Source organism: Daucus carota, chromosome 6, assembly GCF_001625215.2.
Source record: "Daucus carota subsp. sativus chromosome 6, DH1 v3.0, whole genome shotgun sequence".
Classification (NCBI taxonomy): domain Eukaryota; kingdom Viridiplantae; phylum Streptophyta; class Magnoliopsida; order Apiales; family Apiaceae; genus Daucus; species Daucus carota.
In genome coordinates, this window is record NC_030386.2 from 27,803,766 (window position 1) to 27,819,309 (window position 15,544).

At 35.7% G+C, this 15,544-nt stretch overlaps 1 protein-coding gene across 1 annotated transcript; it reads right to left on the minus strand.

Annotated features, from left to right (window-relative positions):
* Positions 1 to 1,229: 1,229 nt before the first annotated feature.
* On the minus strand, positions 1,230 to 14,128 carry LOC108228111 (protein REDUCED CHLOROPLAST COVERAGE 3). The gene is made up of 23 exons (XM_017403598.2): positions 13,793 to 14,128; positions 13,643 to 13,704; positions 13,366 to 13,458; positions 13,188 to 13,260; positions 10,893 to 11,144; positions 10,464 to 10,528; positions 9,981 to 10,112; positions 9,510 to 9,551; positions 8,888 to 9,421; positions 8,361 to 8,515; positions 7,403 to 7,901; positions 7,148 to 7,210; positions 6,968 to 7,069; positions 6,421 to 6,738; positions 6,240 to 6,332; positions 6,043 to 6,144; positions 5,845 to 5,949; positions 5,089 to 5,222; positions 4,681 to 4,864; positions 4,460 to 4,591; positions 3,983 to 4,095; positions 3,787 to 3,865; positions 1,230 to 3,351 (listed from the first exon to the last, which is right to left on the minus strand). The coding sequence occupies exons 1-23, from the start codon at positions 13,860 to 13,862 to the stop codon at positions 1,681 to 1,683; spliced, it is 5,073 nt and encodes a 1,690-aa protein (XP_017259087.1). The 5' UTR covers positions 13,863 to 14,128; the 3' UTR covers positions 1,230 to 1,680.
* Positions 14,129 to 15,544: the final 1,416 nt, after the last annotated feature.

Consider the following 15,544-nt stretch of genomic DNA (forward strand, 5'->3'; position numbering starts at 1 on the left):
CATTGTAGTCTAAATCTATTACATATGCTTGCAATATCAAGTGAAGAACACATACACAATTTAATTTTTAACGAAGCTCCAAAAAAATTCCAAAGGGCCACCACGAAGCAGAGACGACAAATGCAGGACAACCCATTAAACCAGGCTACCGGGGATCATAAATTCTGGTTATCGAGTTCTCAATAATTCGGCATGCGATGAAATTGAAGCACATAATAACGAGATTGTGGGCATAGCGGAACTCATATTCGCATAAACTTGCCCCAAAAAACAGGAAGAGGGGCACCATTGTTTCGAGGCGCAAAACGAAGGACTACCCATTGAAGTACAGTACGGCGAACATACAGTACTGGTTTGATCGTGCTCGGAAAATCGGCATGCAATCCAAAAGTGAAGAACAAAAAAGATGAGGAGTATTGTGAGTACCTGAACTCATAGTGCCGCAATCGTCCTGCAGGGAACTAGTGCGTGGTTGAATGAAGCCCTCCAAGTACCGCACCTCGTTTTTATCACACCGAGAATCAAACCGTGGTGGTAACCCACGCAGTCTCGAGCGGAGGATGCGGGATATTGGTTTGAATTATCGTTTAAAATTGTTTAAAACTGATTTTGCAGTATATATTTTCATAAAATATAAGCCGTAGGATCTTTTAAGATCTAATGGTAGATCTTAAGGACTCCAAAATCCCAATAATTCTAATACCCCACAGATCTCAACTATATATATATATATATATATATATATATATATATATATATATATATATATATATTTTAAAATATGCATATCATGTGTTTTCGTCTCTTTGACTTTGCACGTAATACAATGTGTATATAAAATATTTTTGATTATTATTTTTATATTTTCATTGAGTGAATAAAAATTCACAATTTATATTGTTGTTCAAAAAATAATAATTAGAAATATTTTTTTATATATTTTAAATTCCGTGTAAAAGGTTCAGAAAACGTATGAGAGGAAGGAGCCGGAAGGAGAATTCCAACTCGAGCATATTTCGCCTCAACAATTCAAAGTGGTTTTTTTTGTGTCGTGGTTTTTTGGCAAGTCAACAATAACTGATTAAACCAATTCACCAGTATCAAAAGCCACCTATATGGATCCGGTTCCAACCTCAGTAGTCTAGTTAGCAACAAAGCTGAACCATGTATACATTTGCCTTCATTCTGAATCAAAAGAGACAGAGCAACAACATAATGAATAGACAATGTTGCACATTTATCATATTCTTCCTTTCATTGTTAACCAAAATAAGTAACAATGCATAAACAAAGATGAGAGATGGAGAATAAAGGAGGAATGGTTCTGATGATATTATTGATCAAACAAAAAATCTGGAGCGAGAATTTTCTTCGATATTATTAAGAACATCTCAAGCCGGCTTCCTTTCAATAGAATTAGAGTCGCTTATTCAAATTATTTTCTTTCCGACTCTTCTGCAAGGTTAGACATCATGTTGTTGAAAGTATACGCACGCCATGGATCAAACTGAGCATCTAACACCATGCATTTCCATTGTGTTCTTAACTGATAACTTCTCCCTCCATGACCTGCTAGAAACTTTCTTGGTACTTCTTGCAAGACTCCCAGTACTACAGAGTACAGAACCTGCACACTGACTTGCACTGGACACTGGGAAATCTATCATCTACTATGTCCTTTTAATGGACTGAAGCAGAGATGGGTTGTTGATTGTGCAACCTTATAAAGTGCTGTCTGTTTCTCCTTCGTTTTGTAACAACTACAAATCCTTCATCTCCATGTTCATTCATAATGTCAGCTGTTTCCGGCTTTTTATCTCTGCCAATCTGAGAACCTAGTTCCGCCTCCCCTTCACTCCCATGGAGAACTTTTATGATCGCACTATCATTACAAATTGCTTCTGTTGAATTTTCTGTGAACTCGGATTTCGCTTGACCAATCAGAGATTGACTTACAGGATCAGAATTGTGTTGAACTGACTTCACTATAAAGCTAAGCAGTATCTGCCTTGCAAACTCTGCTTTGTCAGCATCTGAACTGCATCTCTTGATTCTGACATCTTCACTTGAACAAGCCACTCTTTCATCGGCCTTCGCTTCTGCAGGCAAATCAATTCCTGCATCAGTCATTGAATATGAATCTGTTGGAACTTCTGAATCTTCGGCTACTTCACTTGTCTGCCAAGCTTTCTTGGGAACAAATTCAGGTGCGTGTGGGTTCATTACTCCTGTAAAATCACATCTACTTCTTTTAGTGGGGGGTACATGATATTTAAAAAATCCATGTTTCCTACGCATAGAACGGCTCATTCTGTAATACAGAGCTGATCTAGGTCCACTAGGAACCCTAGCAGAAAGTGGCGGGAATCCAATTGGCTCTACAAGCATGTTTTGACTGGCTATTACATCATAAATACTTGTAAAAGCCACATGGTGTGTCAGAGGGAAGACACCTGGATTAAATGGTTCAGCCTCAGCTGAAAGCTTGTATTTGGTAGTTCTGACAGAATTTTCCTGATTGCATGAACATGCTGGCTTTGGAACTTCTTCGTAATCCTCTCCCGACTGAGTTTCACCTTCTGGAGCTTCACTAATATAAACTTCTTTAGCAGCTTCGACATCTGGTATGCTTTCTTCTACGGTGATTCTCTTACTCCCATTCTCCTCAGATTTCTCAGAGGAACTAATGCATATCTGCTTATCAGTTTTTACCTTAATTGCTTCTTCACCTTTCTCCAATAAAGGCTTATGCATCGTACCTGGAGGTGACGCAACAACTTCTCTGTATGATAAAGATTTTGAAACCATGGCAGTGAGAGAGGAAGATGTTGTTTGTACTTTTGGAACTTGCATTGTCAAAACATTTGAAACCGAAGTTCTTGGTTGAAGTATAGGGGTGTCCTCCCCAGTGCCAGAGCAGAGAACATTTTGCTGTCTCTTTTTAGACGGTTCTGTTGAAATTGTCTTTGGTGGCGCCTTTCGTCCTAGTAACATGACCTTCCTTCTATGGCTGGTCTCTCTAGGATTGTAGGACTCAGACTTGCCATTTTTTAGCATAGGAAGATCCGAACGCCTCTGGCCAAATTTTTGACAGGCACCGTGTCTCATACGAACTTTTGGATTGGCTTCTTGCCAACCTTCATCCGAGCTAGCTTCTGCGGTATCTATAGGGTCATATTCATTAATGCCACTGCCATCAGGCACTTGTAAAACAACCACGTCTGGCTTATCTATTACCGTACTGGATTCTGCTATGGCTCCAGTAGTTTCTATACCGGCAGGAACAATGGAGTCGTTGCTCCTTTTGTCATGCTGTTGCGTTTGTTGGGATTTAGCACAAACTGGCAAAACCTGCATACCCGTAAGTGCAACTTCTCATTAAAATTGTCAGAATGCAGAATCCACGTTATAGATTAAAATGTTTGCCAGTAGAAAAAACAAGAAGTGATTGAACATAAAGTAAGTCCACATCATTATATGGGCAAGACTCTTCAGAAAAATAAAACTGTCTATAATGGGCTAGCTAGATCTATCAATTTGTATTCTTGGATTATCCCAGAAGCTCCTATTAGGATGAATTATTAGGTCGTATGCATAAATGATCCACAGGGCCACAGGTCATGACTTCTTTCTATCAGTCTTTCATGAATATTGTCAATAACAGCACTAGGTGAAAAACTTTTAAAAAATTGGACTCAGAGAAGCTAATATCTATGAGATTGTCAATTATGTAATATCATGCTTACTGACTTGCAATTTATGCAAATCATTAGATTATATGATTACCTTTGCACGCCGTTTTTTGTGGGAGTCTTCTCCCTTTGACTCCTGATCCGGACTAATAAAATCAAGTAGATCTGATACACTGAAGAAAGTCAAATGTGTAAAAAAGAGCTTGTGTTGCATTGATCCACATACATGTGGAACATTTGGGTAATAGCAGATAGGGAAAGACAAGCTGATCAAGTAAACTGAATAGTACCTTAGGTGACCTTTGCTAGAAATTAATGAGTCGAGCTTTGGGGTGCCATTACATGCCACTTCTTGATGCTCCAAAGCTTTCGATTCAAAATACTCCAGCCATGCAGCAGCATCCTGTATGTATAACATCATATCAGTTCTGCAGTTGGCTTGAAGCAATATGTTGTATATAGTTATAACTTAACAGTCTTGACCTAAATAGTATACAGGGAATTTATAGTCAACAATTCATCTGTATAAATACAAGTATATAACCAAATATTAGTAATAGGGAAGAGATTTGCTGGGAATGTCCTGATAAAATCTATTGTTTTTTAATGACGAAGGATTTACGCCATTGCACTAGAAGAAAAATACACATACAAGGCATGGTTTCCCCTCTCTAGCATGCATCAAGATCACAACAAGAAATACATAACTTCATGTGGTCATCTCTGCTCATACAAAGAAATAAAGGCATAAATGATTGTGAGCTGACCTGAGTACGAAGATCCTCTGCTCCCAATTTGGCTTGAAGAATCTGTAATGTTGTTTGCTCATGTTGCACACTTAGGGAATATGCTTCCATCAAAGAAAAAGCGATTGCTATGGCATGATAGCTAGCAGCAGTCTATCATTCGAAAGATGTCACCAGTCAACATCTACTATTGTAGTCAAGTTTCCTCCTAGATAATGAGAGAGTTAAGAGGGACAACACACCTGTATATGATCTGCTCCTAGCAATTTTTGGTTGCATTTTAAGGCTTCATGCAGGTATCTGAGAGCTACATCAACGTTCCCCATGCCTTCTTCCATCATTGCCACATTTATATAAGTTGCAGCTGTGTTTGGGTGCGACAGTCCACATAAAAGATTGAGAAGGAAAAGAGCACGATTGACATATCTGCTAACGACACATACATTAATAATGACCAGAAGATTCACTCATGAAAGAAGAGAATGCAAAATACAACTATACATCTCTTTTAGGAGTACCAATTAAATATGCAGATGCAGACAGCCAGACATTTTTGTGTTAAAATCGGGTAACCTGAGTACTATTACTAGAGCTAATGAAACTTTTTTATAAAGAAATTATATATATAAAAGGGAAGAAGTTTAGCCTACTTCAGTGCCAGTTCCATGTGTTGGAGACGGTAATAAAAAACAGAAAGATCCCCATAGCTCTTCATCGTGTCTGGATGATCAAGCCCAAGTTCTCTCTCATTGATATCCAAAGCCTTTTGCTGGTAAATTGTTGCCTAAACATGGAGAAGGATAAGATTTAAACAAACTGGATACTTTGTACACATTGACATGTCTGGCTAAAGAAGAAGAATGTTCAGGTATATGTATATTTCTTCTATAACAGAAACATAATTGTGAGTTAAAACTAAAATGGAGAAAAAGTACCAGCCTTAAGATGCTCATTAGTAGGGGGTAGGGGTGTAAATGAGTCAAACTGTTCACGAGACATTCGAGTTCAGCTCGTAAACGAATTCGGTTCGACAATAATCAAGCTGAGCTCGAGCTATTCAAGTTTCAAATTACTCAGCTCGTGAGCCTAATCAAGTATTTATTCTTTTATTATTAAATATGTTTTAATAATATTATAAAATAAATATTTTTTATGTAGATAAATTTTACATATTAACTCGAGCCGGTCTTTTTACATTCAAGCTTTTGTTAATATCTAGTGGAATCGATTTGAGCTTTCGCTAACCTATTGTACTTAAATGAAAACAAGCTTTAAGCTTGAAAATTCTGCCTTGGTCAAATTCATTCAAGCGTGAGCGCGAACAATTAAGTCGGGCTCGGCTCAATTACACCCCTACTCATTAGGATATATTTCAAGCATACATATGGCTGATGGAATTGTTATACCTGATTAAAATCTCCAGTGTGGTAAAGGACAATAGCTAAAAGACTATATGCGCTTGCAGTTGTTCTATTATAGGGACCACAGACAGCTATCATTTTCGCCAATGCCTTGCATTGAAATCAAAGAAAACCCGTTAACTCTTAATCTACTTCATATTAATCTCTAAATTAACATTATTTCACAAGGAATATTTCTAGCACCTTAGTTCCATAAGTAACTGCTTCTTCTAGATTTCCCTTGTCCAGAGCGACCTTTGAAGACTCTAATAGAGTCCGCCCATCAGCAGAAGAACACCCAACATGCTGTTGGAAATTAAGTTAATCAAGTTTGTGCAGAATCAATCACATCAAGGGGAGGGAGAGAGGGAGGGAAGGATGGAAAGGGAGAAGAGAGATACCTTACATACAGGAACCAAGCTAATAATATCAGATCTTTTAAAGGGGTTTTGACTTTCCAAATCAAAGTCTCTTGGAATTAACTCTAACCCGACCTGTAAAAAGAAAAATTAAACAACAGAGTAAGATATTGTACAGCCTTACTAGGACTGTAACCGTAGAAGCAAGAAACGAATTGGATACCTTGTGGCAAAGTCCACGGAGAATAGATAATTTGCGCAAGTGCTGGAATTCATCTTTTATTGTATAACCATATCTTGTAGCTAGAAATGTCCTCAACCACTGTAATTTAATATAATGATCCTCCCTTGAATCATGGCAGTTGTCTTCTGTTGTACAATTCCCAAGCAAAAAATTCAGGGAAGAAGCTACTTGTGCAGAAAAATCAGCGACATTTTCAACAGAAGCAATCACAGCTTTAAGTACATGCTTAAAAGCTCGAGTAACCATTTCATGAATACACAGTGACTGAATATGAGGGAGCTTATCAGCAAGTTCAACCTGATAGGGTCAGAACAAGTTAGATGCGGCATAAAACTGATTCATCAATCTTAAAAGTAGATTATACTACCTCCGTCCCTATTTAGTTGTCACTTTGACTTTTTGCACGTAGTCTACACTTTTATTTATTATTTTTGAATAAAATATAAATTATAAATTTTAATTCAGAAAAGAAATTTGGCCTGAAAAGAGCAGCTTTATAAAAATCAATAAGGGGTTTTGTACTCACCACGCGACCCAAAGATTGCATTTTTAGTCCTCTTAGGTGCATGTAATCAGTTAGTGTGTGTCCATCAACTGGTGAAAGTTCAAGTGATCCAAAGTCCTTTACCTGGATCAAGTTAGCAAATCTAAAGGGTGAGCACTGGAATAACAATTATATTAATTGATAGCATCGACTAACCAATACCAGCTTAGGCAAAGCAATTTCATCGTAATATTTGTGCGCCATCTTGATGAGCTCATCCGCCGACTGTTACAAATGGCAGATTGAACAGTCTTTATTGAAAAGAGAATATTAAAAAGAAAATTAGCATTTGTGTGTGTGTGGGGGGGGGGGGGGGGGGGGGGGGGGTCCATATATCCTCTGATCTGTCATTTCTTTTTGTGATTAATTTTTTGGTGTCAACAAACTACTTAATTAACTTAAAAAATTGTCCGAGACCTTTAAATGTAGACCTGTCCCAGATTCTTTCAGGCGCAAGAAAGCTTCTTCAGAGATAAATTTCTTCAAATCCACCTCACTTTCAGACTCACTGCTGCTTACTTCTTCAGTGCTGTTTTCTGCATCCAAGTTGCTGGTTCTATTATAGTTTTGTTCATAACTATCTACACTGCCTGCCATCTTTTCTCTCTTCTTCAGCATTTTAAATTCCTTTCCAAGTCCCCTAACTACTGTGTCAGATGTATCATCTTTAGGGGCTTTATAAGTATCATCTGTAAACGTTTCCTGCTTTTTTAGATGCTGAATCCAAGATGAGCCAAGTTCCCACCTGATCAACCTGTCAGTTTGGACTGGTTCTTCCTTCAATTTGCTCAAGCTAACTTTAATCACTTTACGAACCAGATATCTTGAAGTTCCAATATCAGACACATTCAAATGACGTGAGGGGTTCTTTCCGGAAGGATCAGTCGTGCTTGACTTGGGTAGAAGAGTTCTTAAGCTGTACATATTTGATCCGAAATTAGTTAACTATGTGATGATAAAAAGATCTACAGACTAAAAGACACAACATGGATAGCACATTTTATGTGGTATATCATAGGTAGTTAGCTACAACTTGAAACTTAAACTTTCTTTCCTCTAAAAATAATATTATTCACTTTTAGCATAAATGCAGGACAGATATCTGTTATGATGTATCCAACGAGTGCTGATTCTTCTGTTCTTCACTAATTCTTGTCGATAACATTAAAATCATGACATCTAATAATGCTATCTTTTTTACCTTCATCCCTTGGAAATGCAAAATAATAGAATTCACACAGGTAGAGATTCAACTATAGTTCAACTCATTATCATGACCAAATATGTACAACGATAAATACTTTACACTTGCAAAGATTTTAAACCCAAATGTGTAAATATAAAACTACAGCTTGCATGTGTGTGTTATGTTCACCTGTAAATATTGAGAGCATTTGCTCCTCCATCAGGTTGATCGTCGATATTTATACTCTTAGAGTTGTACTCGTCCTCCTTAACATCACCAACAACCTTAACAGTTGCTGTATATCCACAATGTCTTATTACAACAGTGCCAAAAGACAGGGAATCCTGCAAAAGTTTCATGCATAACAGTGTGATCACTAGATAACAAATGATGAATGAAATCTATAACAAATAAATTAATAAGACTTGATTGTCACTGGTTCAGAGTTACAATCTTGTGTAGAGACTGCCGGTTAATAAGCACGGATTTTAGAGGATATGCTGATTATCTATTAATTTAGATAGGTTTTGTGTTTAGTTTATCTCGCCAGTATATTATCCTCAATATCAATCTTTTCTGAAAAATGTGATCTGAAAGCACATTAGTTTATACGTGGCAATTTTATACACACTCAAACATGATTTTTTCCCCCTTTTCCTTACAAATTTTAATAGAAAAAGAAAGTGGAAAAGAAGCTTGTGTCAAAAGATACTTACATTTACAACTACACTCTCATCTGCAGTTAACCCTTTCAATAAGCTTATTTGAGCCACTTCCTTCACCGAGGTACTAGCTAATCCCCTATCAAACAGGTTCCTTCCTGACTTTGTGATGGCATCTGCAGCATCTCGTCTCACAGTAATGGACAAATCCCCAATACGATTCTCATGCAAGATTGAGCCAGGGGAAAACATTAATATATCTGTCGCAGTCATATAGGAATCAGTTATTTGGCGTATGGCTGAAACAGCTTTAAATGTTGAGATATCGACAAATTGACTATGAAGCAAGAAAGCCTTCCGGTCTCGGACCACCCTCTCCTCCTCGGTTTTGCAAGGAAGACTCCTTAAGATGGCAAAATCTGTAGCCCATGGCCTATAATCATATTCACCATGTCTTCCCTGGCCCCCACCATTGCCACCCCAATCCTCATCTTCCATCGGCAGAGATACAAAATTTGAAGCAGAATTGCCGAGGGATGGATGACATAGCCATGTATTGGCACGAAAACCATAGGGAAGATTTCCAAACTGAAAAGACACACTAAAATTATAACTCTCTACCTTTTTAACATCAATGCAATTCATATTTAATTTTCTAAAGCAAACAATATTTAACCTTATTGTGTTCCACGAAAGCTTTCATCAGGCAATCATATGCCTGCAAACGTCATTTGTATCAAGACATTACAAATATATAGATTATATGTGAAAAACAAATAGAAATAAGATACACATTTAAGCTTGATATAAGAGAAGCTGTTTCATGCACGACAAATCTTATATGAATATATTATACATAAGCCAGGCATTAGGTAATATCGGCATACATAGTCACTTTTCCTTGCACTACTGTTTGTTTAAATCAATTTATAATGTTTAGATGCAAAAAGATAGAACATGTGCAACAATGTGGTGCCCAAATTATAGCAAGTAAACTTCCTGGTACAAAATTTACATTGGCAAAGACTCTGCATCTCTGTTTGTTTAAAATCAATGTATAATGTTTAGATGCAAAAAGATAGAATGTGTGCAGCAATGTAGTGCCCAAAATATAGCCAGTAAGTAAACTTCCTGGTATGAGATTTACATTGGCAAAGGCTCGGCTGAGCTGTTGCAGGAGGTCCACCAAGGAGTAGCTTTGCAAAAATTGCTTCCCCACAGTGTAAAAACCGTTAACTGATGCAACCACGTGTATAAGCTTTCCATTGCAGATCTTAATCTGCCCAGTTAAATAAAGAGATTAGTCTAGCAAAAGTCTAACAGTTAATTTTAAAAGCAATTTTTCTTAGACTAGGCCAGGTTATATCCAGTCCTCTGCATAATCAATTATTTCCAGTCTTCCCTTATTTCTAGTAAGGATTTTCATTCTGTGTCCATTCTCCAAGTGTTGGATGTACTTGCCATTATTGTCGAGGCACCATATTTCTTTTAACACCCGTTCAAAACTTGGAAGCAATGGTAGGATTGAAAACTAACTAATGTTGCAATAGTGTAGTCTACTTCCTTTCTACATGAAACCCGAAAACAAGTAGGCAAGTTCAAAAATGATGGAAATGGAAAAGGTAAAGACCTGCATTTCAAAGTGATCACCATCTGTTTTATGTTGTGCATCTTTCTGCTCCACTCTCTTCAAATCTGAAATCACAATTTAAGTAGCAACTTTAGTTATTACAGTACTAACATGCTTACATTCCCTTCTATATAGAGAGAGCTTAACATTCAGTAAAAACCCATTATAATGCGGTAACTTTAGCACTTCAATTTATGATCAGATGATTTAAGGATATAAACACTTACACACAATGATAACCTGATAGAATGAACAATAATTTATTTGAACAACACAATTTTATTATCTTTAATAAGTGAGTCCTGTTTTGAAAAGATGATTATTTTACATTGAAGACTGAAACTTTGAAACACCAATTCCAATAACTACAAAAAAAGAAGAAACGAGATATAGAGAGAGAGAGAGAGAGAGAGAGAGAGAGAGACTGACGTAAAATGGGAGGAGAGAGGTGAGAAAAAGAGAAGAAATCGTAAAAATCAGCTAGCTTGGGTATTGGCTGAATCGGCGCCATGTCCAGGCTCTCCGACGCCGGTGGATCCGCATTTTTATCCGGGTCATGAATTCGGGTTTTACCGGATCCGATTCCCACGCCCTTGGGCTTTTCGTAACGGGTTGTGCACGCGACGATGTCAAGCAATCTGCGCACGTGGGCCACCGCATCTTCCTCCCTTGTGTATTCCTCTGATGAAACAAAAATGGCATAAATGTAAACTAAAGACGATTTATATATTATAAAATGAAAAATAAATTCTGCTGCAGTGTGATAACAATCTGTATTTTTCTTATTAGGATCACAAGTATTTTGTACAGGAAATTAGCTAAAATAGTATAATTTTCACAAATAAGAAAAATGAGAAACTCGTTAAAATTTTAATATATTAACATAATAATTTTATAATAACATAATAAAAATATAAGACAAACCTTTTATTATTTTTGTTGATACGAAGGGTGGGCATTGATATTGAAAAAATATTATTTAAATTCTTTATTAAAATGATTTTATAACCTTAGTTAAATTCATGATATCAATTTTATATTTTTTTCTCGAAAATAATACACTCTAGAAGAAATGTATATTTGAATCTCAAAAAATAAAGACCAGCTTGTATTGAGATTTGCTTACAATACTCCCTTCGTCCCCGTCATTTCTATATAGTTTCCTCTTTGGATGTCCTATCATTTCTATACATTCCTAAAATAGCAATTTTTAATAATGTAAAACACTATTACACCAACTACTTTCTTCCCCTATCTTCATTTTATAATAATATAAACACTATAACACCCACTACTTTCCTCCACCATCACAAATCTATAATTAAATACAAATGGGTCCCGCCACTTTACCCGCTTTATCTATTTTTCATCTAATTTTACTCATTTTTTATCTTTTTTTTTTGTCTCCGTGTACACACCAAATGTATAGAACCTACTGATTATGTTTTTATATTACTCCCTCTGTCCCATTTAATTGTATACGTTTCTTTTTAACTGCTCGACACGCATTTCAATGCTCTTATAAAAGATAGTTCCGTAACTTATTTTTGAGATTTTATTTTTCTGAATAAAAATATAACATCCAAATTTTAATTCAGAAAAAGAAAATTTTGAAAATAAATTACACAACTACACTTTACAGGAGCATTAAAGTCCTTGCCGCGTCCCCGTCCCCCAATGTATACTATTCTGGGGGACGGAGGGAGTAGTACGTTGGTTTGCGGAGTAGCTGAAGCCGGTGAGCATCAGGCCGCGATCCATACAATCATTTGGCACACGCATTGAAATAATTAATGGTGTCCCATATTAGGAGTACTCCCTCCGTCCCAGTCAATTCTATACAGTTTCCTTTTTGGGCCTTCCCATCATTTCCATACATTCCAAAAATAGTAACTTTTAATAATATAAAACACTATTACACCTACTACTTTCTTCCACTATCTTTATTTTATAATAATATAAACACTATTACACCCACTACTTTCCTCCACTATCTCAAATCTATCATTAAATATAAATGGGTCCCACCACTTCACCCATTTTTCCTCTAACTTTACTCACTTTTTACACTTTTTCTTGGTCTCCGTGTCCAAACCATTTGTATATAAATCACCGGGACGGAGGGAGTACATGTTATTAATGACAACAAAATCATGGCATGGGAATTACCAAACATGCTTGGTGACTGGAGTAGAAATTAAAACGATTTTCAGGTGTGTGTACAAGCATTTTTTTTAGTTTTGTGATAAATTTCAATACATCTAATTTTATTAAACAAAGATGTTCTCGAATGTAAAAGAATATATGTCAATTAAATCTTTCATCTAAATATAACAAAGAAACAATTGTTAATTTATATACATAGACACTAAAAAATCTTTAATTGATATATAAACAGTTTTTACAAATAAAAATATGTTATTAATATTATAATTCTAAAAATATAAACAATATTTTAGAATTGATCTTAAAAATATTATAAAAAAATATTACTTTATAAATGCTTAGAATTTATGGAAAATGGGAAATATTAATGTGTATAGAAATGAGAAGCCGCCTATCTTGTTTTTTTTTGAAAAGCAAATTCATAGATATAAGAAATTCTTCCACAAGGGAGAATACAAAAGAAACATTGGCCTAAAGCCATACATATCTCTAGCTTATATCTAGAGCATCCACCAGCAAAAGCACTCACCCCAAAAGAAGAGAGAATTAGAAGTCTACCTTCAACAATCCTCAGCAAGCATGGCTTCAATGAAACCACATCGACCTTCTCATCCAGATTCTCTCCTTTTACCTGTTCAATATTTTTACTCTTTAGTGATTTCAAATTATTTAGAGCATATAATGTAAAATTTAAAAAGAAATTAAGTTTTAAATTGTCAGGGAAAAAAACTGAAACCTGATGTGACAAAGAATAGTCTGTAAGGTGGCATGTATGGACATTAACAGCTAGCAGCTTCTTAACATCAAGTATCTTGTCTGTAGAGATGCCCTGCATTTTATGAAATCCAACTAATCATCAGTTCATCACATTCAACTTAAATCACGAGGGTGACGGAATCAGAATTAATTGAAATTATAGAAGAGTAAAAAAAAAAAATCTAGACTTGACCGTATTGAAGAAATATTATTGAAATATCTAGACTAGCCGAGATTTCAGCCTGGGTTGAGCGTACCTTAAGTGTGACCTGTGTTTCGTACGGGGTGATGACAACTATATCAACAAGAGTAGGCACCACTGCAGAAAATTAACAAACCATCAAATAACTATACGGTAAAAAAGCAGAAAAAGAGTATGATCGGATTGCAGCTAAGCTATAGCTAACCTTTCTCTTCTTTTTTCTTCTTCTCTGCTTTGTTTCTGTTCCCTTTAACTCTCCCGGACCTCGGGGCCATAATCTTTTCCCGTCAAGAATGACTCGAAATTTAAATAGATATTCTGAGGGAGCGAAACTCAAAAACCCACTAAGTTGATCAGTGGACTGATAATCATTGAGTTTGGTGTGTATATATAGGCAAATTAAACCATTTCAAACCAAAAAAAGGTGGAAATGATATGAATGCAGATTGCAGAGAGAAAGAAGTTAGGAAATCTTTGTAGAAAAGGATAGGTAGTAGGACAAGGGTTTGGTGGTGTGCTAACCTTTGTTTCTGATGGCCTTTTCTTGTTGCTATCAATGTGATTCACTCCCTATACTTATATAGTATATACTCTTTTCTACGGCCTGTCTCTGTTTTCATTTCACTACAAGTACAGTAGTTCGCACCCTTAATTAGTTAATTTGTTCATAGAAGAAAATTATAGTTGTAATAATCTTGTATGGAAACAATCCGTAGAAGTAGAAAGAAGTATACAAAATTACTATTTTACACATGTATCTGTTAATTTTAACAGTCAACTTGATAAAATATGATTAAAAAAGTTTATATCGAAGCGTTTTTTAAACATTAATGTGCGTGTTGATAAAAAATTTTGTTTGAGATCAAATCGAAAAAACGCTTAAATTTATGGGACTTAAATTTATGAGGTGCAGAGTGTAAATTACTTTAATAAGAGTATAATATAATACAACAAATAGGCATCCAGACAAGTGTTGAAAAATAATGATGTACCAAGAAAATACACCGGGCGTGGGAGATTAATTGCGGACGTTAATATGATTACTGATACGTACAAATTTTTTGGACAGTTTATGTGTCTTGATGTGTCGTTCGATTATCAATTTGAAAAGGATTTATACGGTATTTTGGGAGATCGGTAAGACTCGCATCGATTTCGGAACAATGGTTGATACCGTAAGAGCTCACCTTTCACAACAAATAATTGTTCATGTTTTGGGGACGTTTGGTACTCCAGGATCAGTTGATTTGATTGATAGTTCTGAACATTGGGTTACAGATGATGCTTATGTGAAGGTCAGCTGCGATACTATTAGTTTCATAACTGATGTAGGTTGGATTGCTCGAAATATCATTGTAACACTTTTTAGATCAAAAAATATGAATATTCTATTTGTTAAGCGATCTGAAAACAAAACGACTATTTGTTTAGTTCGCTTTTGTTTCACAATCAAATTGTAGTTGACAGTTCAGAAGTTTGTCCCGGCTGAGTTTGCGCTTCATATTAATAAAAATTTTTGTTTGTCAAAAAAAATTAGAGCTTATAGTTCTAATCTCCCCGGTTAATTTGTTGTGCCAAAATCAATCAACTGCCAACTGTTTGGCACCGGTGATTTTTATAGAATGTGAGAATCCCGATGTTGTAAGAACCGAAAAGAGTACTACTATATCATTTTTTATGTGCAAGTGCCAACAGTGCACAAGTCCTTTTAACCGCTATTCACATATCGGTTCACGATTTCTCACTTGCACTTAAAAGCGAGTCCATTTTTGGTGCTAAATTTCTGTTGTTATTATCGTATTGGGAAAATTTTATCGACATTAAAGTGAATTGTATAGTATAATATTAGTTTTATAATCAGTTTGGTCAATATTTTTCTAATTTTATAAATTAAATATGTTTTTAGTGTTTCTTGTTGCCATTTCTTTTTTATGCATACGAGAAGGAACATTAATCC